Source organism: Oncorhynchus mykiss, chromosome 11, assembly GCF_013265735.2.
Source record: "Oncorhynchus mykiss isolate Arlee chromosome 11, USDA_OmykA_1.1, whole genome shotgun sequence".
In the NCBI taxonomy this organism is placed as follows: Eukaryota; Metazoa; Chordata; class Actinopteri; order Salmoniformes; family Salmonidae; genus Oncorhynchus; species Oncorhynchus mykiss.
Window position 1 is genome coordinate 77,692,760 of NC_048575.1, and position 8,170 is coordinate 77,700,929.

An 8,170-nucleotide genomic window follows, 5' to 3' on the forward strand; every position below is an offset into this window, starting at 1 on the left:
GCGACCTGGCAAAGATAAAGCAAAGCAGTGCGACACAAACAGAGTTACACATGGAATAAACAAGAGTACAGTCAATAACACAATAGAAGATAATAAAGTATACACAGTGTTCAAACGGCGTGAGGAGGTAAGGCAATAAATAGGCCATAGTAGCGAAGTAATTACAATTTAGCAAATCAATACTGGAGTGATAGATGTGCCAGTATAAATACTGGTGTGAAAAAGAGCAGAAAAGTAAATAAAAACAATATGGGGATGATGTACTTAGAATGGATGGGCTATTTACAGCTGATGTTTAAAGTTAGTGAGGGAAATAAGTCTCCAGCTTTAGCGATTTTTGCAATTCGTTCCAGTCATTCGCAGCAGAGAAATGGAAGGAAAGGCAGCCATAGGTGTTGGCTTTGAGGATGACCAGTGAGATATACCTGCTGGAGCACGTGCTACGTACGGGTGGGTGTTGTTATCGTGACCAGTGAGCTGAGTTAAGGCAGAGCTTTACCTAGCAAAGACTTATAGATGACCTGGAGCCAGTGGGTCTGGCGACGAATATGTAGCGAGGGCCAGCAGACGAGAGCATACAGGTCGCAGTGGTGGGTGGTATATGGGGCTTTGGTGACAAAACGGATGGCACTGTGATAGACTGCATCCAGTTTGTTGAGTAGAGTGGCTTTTGTAAATGACATCGCCGAAGTCGAGGATCGGTAGGATAGTCAGTTTTACGAGGGTATGTTTGGCGGCTTGAGTGAAGGAGGCTTTGCTGCGAAATAGGAAGACGATTCTAGATTTTATTTTGGATTGGAGATGTTTAATATGAGTCTGGAAGGAGAGTTTACAGTGTAGCCAGACACCTAGCTCCTTATAGATGTCCACATATTCTAGGTCAGAACCGTCCAGGGTGGTGATGCTAGTCGGGCGGGCGGGTGTGGGCAGCAAACGGTTGAAAAGCATGCATTTAGTTTTACTAGCATTTAAGAGCAGTTGGAGGCGACGGAAGGAGTGTTGTATGCCATTGAAGCTCGTTTGGAGGTTTGGTAACAGTGTCCAATGAAGGGCCAGATCTTTACAGAATGGTGTCGTCTGCGTAGAGGTGTATCAGGGAATCACCCGCAGCAAGAGCGACATCGTTGATATAAACAGAGAAAAGAGTCGGCCCCAAAATTGAATCCTGTGGTACTCCCATAGAGACTGCCAGAGGTCCGGACAGCAGGCCATCCAATTTGACACACTGAACTCTGTCTGAGAAGTAGTTGGTGAACCAGGCGAGGCAGCATTTTGAGAAACCAAGGCTGTTGAATCTGCCGATAAGAATACGGTGATTGACAGAGTCGAAAGCCTAGGCCAGGTCAATGAAGACGGCTGCACAGTATTGTCTTTTATCGATGGCAGTTATGATATAATTTAGTACCTTGAGCGTGGCTGAGGTGTACTCGTGACCAGCTCGGACACTGGATTGCACAGCGGAGACGGTATGGTGGGATTCAAAATGGTCAGTGATCTATTTATTAACTTGGCTTTCGAAGACTTTAGAAAGGCAGAGCAAGATGGATATTGGTCTATAACAGTTTGGGTCTAGAGTGTCACCCCCTTTGAAGAGGGGGATGACCGCTGCAGCTTTCCAATATTTAGGGATCTCGGACGATGCGAAAGAGAGGTTGAACAGACTGGTAATAGGGGTTGCAACAATGGCGGCGGATAATTTTAGAAAGAGAGGGTCCAGATTGTCTAGGCCAGCTGATTTGTACGGGTCCAGGGTTTGCAGCTCTTTCAGAACATCTGCTATCTGGATTTGGGTGAAGAAGAAACAGGGGAGGCTTGGGCAAGTAGCTGCGGGGGGTGCGGAGCTGTTGGCCAGGGTTGGAATAGCCAGGAGGAAAGCATGGCCAGCCGTAGAGAAATGGTTCTTGAAATTCTCGATTATCGTGGATTTATCAGTGGGGAGGAGGTGCTCTTATTCTCCATGGACTTTAGAGTGTCCCAAAACTTTTTGGAGTTAGAGCTATAGGATGCAAATTTCTGTTTGAAAAAGCTAGCCTTTGCTTTCCTGACTGACTGCGTGTATTGGTTTCTGACTTCCCTGAAAAGTTGCATAACGCGGGGACTATTCGATGCTAGTGCAGTCCACCACAGGATGTTTTTTGCTGGTCGAGGGCAGTCAGGTCTGGAGTGAACCAAGGGCTATATCTGTTCTTAGTTCTAAATTTTTTGTAAGGGGCATGCTTTTTAAAATGGTGAGGAAACAACTTTTAAAGAACAACCAGGCATCATCAACTGACGGGATGAGTTCAATATCCTTCCAGGATACCCGGGCTAGGTCGATTAGAAAGGCCTGCTCGCAGAAGTGTTTTAGGGAGTGTTTAACAGTGATGAGGGGTGGTCGTTTGACCGCGGACCCATAGCGGATGCAGGCATTGACCGCTGAGATCCTGATCTAAAACAGCAGAGGTGTATTTGGAGGGCAAATTGGTCAGAATAATATCTAAGAGGGTGCCCATGTTTACGGATTTAGGGTTGTACCTGGAGGGTTCCTTGATAATTTGTGTGAGATTGAGGGCATCTACCTTAGATTGTAGGACTGCCAGGGTGTTAAGCATATCCCAGTTTAGGCCACCTAACAGAATGAATTCTGAAGATAGATGGTGGGCAATCAATTCACATATGGTGTCCAGGGCACAGCTTGGAGCTGAGTGGGGTCTATAACAGGCGGCAACAGTGAGAGATTTATTTCTGGAGAGATTAATTTTTTAAATGAGAAGCTCAAACTTTTTCGGTTACAGAAGTCAACAAATGAGAGAGCCTGGGGACACGCAGGGCCTGGGTTAACCTCCACATCACCCGAGGAGCAGAGGAGTAGGATGAAGGTATGGCTAAAGGCTATTCAAACTGGTCGTCCAGTGCGTTGGGGACAGAGAATAAAAGGAGCAGATGTATGGGCATGGGTAGGATAGAACTTATTGCTGTCTAAACTGTCCACTTAAATACTAAACTTTAAACGTTTTTAATGACAATAGTTTCTGGACATTTACATGTAATTTATGAGCTCACCACAAAAACATAAATTTACCCATTGCTCCCCCCCAAAAATCTGAAGTCGGAACTATTTTTTCCTTTAGACCATGTTTCCTGGGGCGGGAAGCTCTTCTGTTACACCAAACATGGTTGCTTCCTTCAGCAGGTATGCGAATGCTGTGTTTTTGTTTTAATCTTATTTGAATGTTTCTATATCATATTAAACTAATGTACATTTATTCAGCCGACGATTTAACTAATTTAGTCGAGTAATTCATTCATGAAATGTAGACGATTAATTTATCAATGCATTCGAATAACATCCGCCAGTTTCACAGCAAGGCGCAGCAGCCACAGACAATGAGTTAGTTATAAAATATCTTTGGCGCTGCTGAACCAGAGTCTTGGGTTTACAGGAGACGTTGAACATGGCGATTCTCCTTTAAGCGCATTCAACTTGCTATTCTCCAGCTTTTCAAGATTAATGTCATACGTTTGGTACTTACCAAAGAATTGAGTTTGGCTGAGCAACTAACGTTAGTATCGTAATGACTTTACTGCCGTTCCGGCCGGTATGTACTCCACCCCCCTAAAATCAAAATACAAAGTTACATGCAACCGAAAATGTATCGTATCGTTTTTGAGAAAATGCCAAATCCACCTCTTCTCTTCACCAAATACTACCACGCACAGTTTGGCTGATCCAGCAGCAGAAAAGGTCATTGATTTGATCACCTTTAACAATTTATGAACGCCATACCTATCTGTTGTTTCACCCGCGCTACACCGAACGCAATAATATTTCATGTAAGTAGACAATATAGGGTACTTTTAAAGTTGTATATTTCTAATTAAGTTTTATTTATTAAATCCATTACTAATATTGCAGGATGTGCAAAACTGGCATTCATTCGATTGCATGTGACTTTTTATTTAGACTATTTTAGGAAGTACATACCGTCAAAAAGGTATTAATGACGAAAGTTGCTCAGCGAAACGCCATTCTTTGGTAAGTTCCGAAAGTATTTTGACATTATTACGCTTGAAAAGCCGATGAATGGTAAGTGGAATGACTGCTTCCTGGGTTTAAAGGTGAATTGACGGATCGAGTGCTTGTGATTTGCTTGCATAGATAGCTACATTTTCCAACCAATATACATAAGTACTGGTATGGGGATGATGAGTTGGCAGCTATGTTGTTTTTGAAAATAATTGTATTTGCATGATAATGCCACGGTTTATAATATAATAGCTACAAAGCATTACAAAGTTTTTAAAGCTTCTGATTCACCCTTTTGTCATTTATACAGATAATTCAGTTTTTGATTGAACTGCATTTGGAGGTTGACTCAATCAAGATGGACGAAGAGCCAGAGAGAGCCAAGCGTTGGGAGGGAGGTTATGAGCGAACATGGTAAGGCGCTCACTAAACGTAAGCTTAGCATGAATATAATTATTGGACTGTTGTGTGCGTTTTTACATTTGCTCTTCACCAACTTCAAGAGTAAGAGGCTCTATTGGCAACCAGTCTTTCGGGTGTTATTGTTTGACTCAAGCGAACGTCACCAAAGACATGACTGAAACGGGAACCAATTTGCCGTAATTCATGAGTGGTCCGCAGTGAATAAATACATGTGTTTGAGGCTCTGTCTCACTAATTGGTTGTGTAATGTACACACATATGATTTTAGTTTGTGTGTTAAAAACATGTTTTTATAAAGAATGGCAACACTGCCATGTTGATCTGAGCCTCGCTGTTAAAAAAAACACATTAGTGTCTGACTTTTGGCTGTCGCAGAAGCACCTCCCCCGACTAAACTCCTCGACTTTGGTCTACAGTGAGGCTGCAACAGCCTTACCACTGAAATGCGGACACTGACTGTCTGTCCGTCTGTCCATATAGGGAGATCTTGAAGGAGGACGAGTCTGGATCTCTCAAAGCCACTGTGGAGGAAATCCTTTTCCAGGCCAAAAGGAAAAGGGTGTTTGAGAGTCATGGACAAGTTCGTCTTGGGATGGTGAGTTGATTCCTCACCCTCTATTTGCCTTCTCAGATGCCATGTACTTCTTCAGTAAAGTCATAATGATAACACTACAATATCACGTGTTCCAGATGCGTCACCTGTACGTGGTAATTGACACCTCTAGAACCATGGAAGACCAGGACCTGAAACCCAACCGCCTCACCTCTACACTCAAGGTGAGGAATAGGAGGAGGAAGAGGAGGAATCCAAATACTTGTGAAACATATGGAGCTGAAAAATATTTTGTGATTTGTTTTCTCTCTCTTCAACTCTGCAGCTGGTGGAATATTTTGTTGAGGAATACTTTGACCAGAACCCCATCAGTCAGGTAGGCCTCAGGTGGTCTGTAGGATCTCTCTCTCTCTCTGTCTCTGTCTCTGTCTCTCTCTCTCTCTCTCTCTCTAGGCCCTCGTTCCACCATTCAATTAGAGTTGGTTTTAATGTCCCACTGTCATTCGTTCCTGAGCGTTTGTCAATGTAAGCAGCCCTTGGAGCCTGGTTCCTCTCTAGGTTTCTTCCCAGGTTCCAGCTTTTCTAGGGAGTTTTTTTTCTAGCCACAGATACCTCTGCATTGCTTGCTCTTTGGGGTTTTAGGCAGGGTGTCTGTAAAGCACTTTGTGACACCTCCGGATGTAAAAAGGTGCTTCATGAAATACATCTGATGCATTACTACGCCAGCGACGTTGTGTAAGAGAACTTAGTCCCTCCTATGGTCTCCTCTTCAGGTGGGCATCATCACCACAAAGAACAAGAGAGCGGAGAAGCTCACTGACCTGGCAGGTGAGAGGTCAGCCTTGGGTCATTCTACGAGGTGTCCCAATTTCTCCTAAGTTTATTCAATATAAGTGCTGTACTTGTTTTAAAATAGTTTTAATTTTTATATATTTATTTTCCATTGTAGGCATTAACGTTTGTGGCTTGCTGGTGTTTTGAGAGGGCATGTTAGTTGTGGGCTGGTTACAATTCTGCTAACAGTGCTGTTATTCTATCCACAGGGAACCCAAAGAAGCACATTGATGCCCTGAAGAAAGCAAAGGACTCTACGTGTGGAGGAGAACCCTCTCTATATAACTCCCTCAGCCTGGCCATGCAGACGCTCAAGTATGCTTCCTGTGTGTGTGTGTGTGGTGTGTATATCCATATACTTTTATTTTGTCCCAAGATGTATGATCCACTTTGTCTTTTCACCATCACCCTCTGTCTCTCCTCAGACACATGCCAGGCCACAGCAGCAGAGAAGTCCTCATCATCTTCAGTAGTCTCACCACATGTGACCCAGCTAACATCTATGAGCTGGTCAAGGTAACAGCAGATCTGGCTGTGTCTGTCTCTATCACTTACATCCAGGCTGTATCGCATTCGGCCGTGATTGGGAGTCCCATACGGCAGCACACAATTGGCCCAGCGTCGTCCGGGTTTGGCCGGTGTAGGCCGTCATTGTAAATAACATCCCCAGATGTTTTTCTCTGGTGTTTTGTCTCATGTAGAAACTCTGGTGTAGTTTCTATGTGGTCTTTCTCCTTGTCTCCCTGATCTCTCACTGGTGTCTCCCATTTCATATCTCTGATCTCTCCCTGGTGCCTCACATTTCATATCTCTGGTGTTTTCTCTGTCCTCCATCAGACTCTGAAGGCTCTGAAGATCCGTGTGTCTGTGATTGGCCTGTCAGCCGAGGTGCGTGTCTGCACGGTGCTCACCAGAGAGACCGGGGGGTCGTACCATGTGATCCTGGATGAGAGCCACTTCAGGGAGCTGCTGATGTTTCATGTGAAGCCTCCTCCTGCTACCTCCTCCTCCGAGTGTTCCCTCATACGCATGGGTCAGACACACATAGAGCTTCAGCACATAGACTGGCTCAGTCCTAACCACACAATGTTATTTCTGAGCTCCGGTGTTTCTATTCTCTCTGCCTCCAGGTTTCCCCCAGCACACCATAGCCTCTCTATCAGACCAGGATGCCAAGCCTTCTTTCAGCCAGGCCCATCTGGACAGCACTAGTGGTGGTCCCGGTCTGTCTATGGGAGGGTACTTCTGTCCACAGTGCCAGGCCAAGTACACTGAGCTACCTGTCGAGTGTAAAGTCTGTGGTACGTGGTGCCTAGCTTACTGTGAAGTCTGTGGTGCCTAGCTGACTGTGAAGTCTGTGGTGCCTAGCTGACTGTGAAGTCTGTGGTGCCTAGCTGACTGTGAAGTCTGTGGTGCCTACCGAGGGTTTAAGTCTGGTGTGTGGTGTCTAGCTGAGTGTTTGTCCCAATCGTCTCTCCTTCTTCACTTGTTTACTATTTCCCACATTTTAATGCATTGGTTTGCTGTAGGCACGGGCTAGAGGGAGTTTCTCATAGCAATAATTTCCTTTCATATCGGGAAGTGAACAAGTGTACACTTCGGGAGGAAGGCATTTTGGGAAATACCTTCTGCGTACATACATACATTGAGATGACCCGTGTGTGTGTACTACGACAGACGTGACTAAAGTGTGTGTGTTCCCCCAGGGCTGACACTTGTCTCCGCTCCTCATCTGGCTCGCTCCTTCCACCACCTCTTCCCCCTGGAGGCCTTCCAGGAGAGTCCTCTGCTGCTGCACCACACAGAGAGGTTCTGTGAAGCCTGCCAGGGGGAGCTGAAAGACAAGAGTGTGTTCACGTGTCCGTCGTGCAACAGTGTGTTCTGCGTGGAGTGTGACCTGTTCATCCACGACACGCTGCACTGCTGCCCCTCTTGCATCCACAGCCGCAGTGCCCCCTGAGATGCTCTGGTCAAAAGGAGAGGACTTTGTAGGACTTATGGGAAACCTCAGACAAGTGCCAATATACCTGCACACACTTTTTTAAAAGATGTTTACTAATTTGGAGGGCCTTCGGTGCTTTGGGCCCTTACAGAATTTACCTCTGGAGTTGTGTTGCTAGGAAATTTGGAGTTGACTTTGGAGTTGTCCTGTATCCAGGCTGACATCTAAAGCTAGAGGACTGACTTTACCTCAATGATGGTTGGATTGAGATGGAACTGCTGAAAATCTGAGCATCGATATCACCGGTTGGCTAGTGCCGGTTGGCTAGTGCCGGTTGGCTAGTGCCGGTTGGCTCTGGCAGCAGCATAAAATGGACCAAACCTTTTCAATAAACTTCAGCTCTTTTGTAGAG

General features: G+C 45.3%; 1 protein-coding gene across 3 annotated transcripts; it reads left to right on the forward strand.

Moving 5' to 3' along the window:
- Positions 1 to 3,081: 3,081 nt before the first annotated feature.
- On the forward strand, positions 3,082 to 8,169 carry gtf2h2 (general transcription factor IIH, polypeptide 2). 3 transcript variants are annotated; one of them, XM_021622200.2, is made up of 11 exons: positions 3,082 to 3,172; positions 4,317 to 4,420; positions 4,910 to 5,024; positions 5,120 to 5,206; positions 5,308 to 5,358; positions 5,756 to 5,810; positions 6,026 to 6,131; positions 6,242 to 6,332; positions 6,654 to 6,849; positions 6,947 to 7,117; positions 7,523 to 8,169. In XM_021622200.2, the coding sequence occupies exons 2-11, from the start codon at positions 4,365 to 4,367 to the stop codon at positions 7,774 to 7,776; spliced, it is 1,182 nt and encodes a 393-aa protein (XP_021477875.1). In that variant the 5' UTR covers positions 3,082 to 3,172; positions 4,317 to 4,364; the 3' UTR covers positions 7,777 to 8,169. The 3 variants fall into 3 exon arrangements, with proteins under 3 accessions (XP_021477875.1, XP_036792335.1, XP_021477874.2); XM_036936440.1 differs by lacking the exon at positions 3,082 to 3,172 and adding an exon at positions 3,255 to 3,813; XM_021622199.2 differs by lacking the exon at positions 3,082 to 3,172 and adding an exon at positions 4,047 to 4,098.
- Position 8,170: the final 1 nt, after the last annotated feature.

What these genes read in the sequence shown, in the direction of transcription:
- gtf2h2 (XM_036936440.1), top strand. Translation starts at nt 3,754, where the DNA reads ATGAACGCCATACCTATCTGTTGTTTCACCCGCGCTACACCGAACGCA. An exon ending in ACATCTATGAGCTGGTCAAG is followed by an intron (nt 6,333 to 6,653) that starts GTAACAGCAGAT and finishes GTCCTCCATCAG; the next exon opens with ACTCTGAAGGCTCTGAAGAT. An exon ending in GTGTTCCCTCATACGCATGG is followed by an intron (nt 6,850 to 6,946) that starts GTCAGACACACA and finishes CTCTGCCTCCAG; the next exon opens with GTTTCCCCCAGCACACCATA.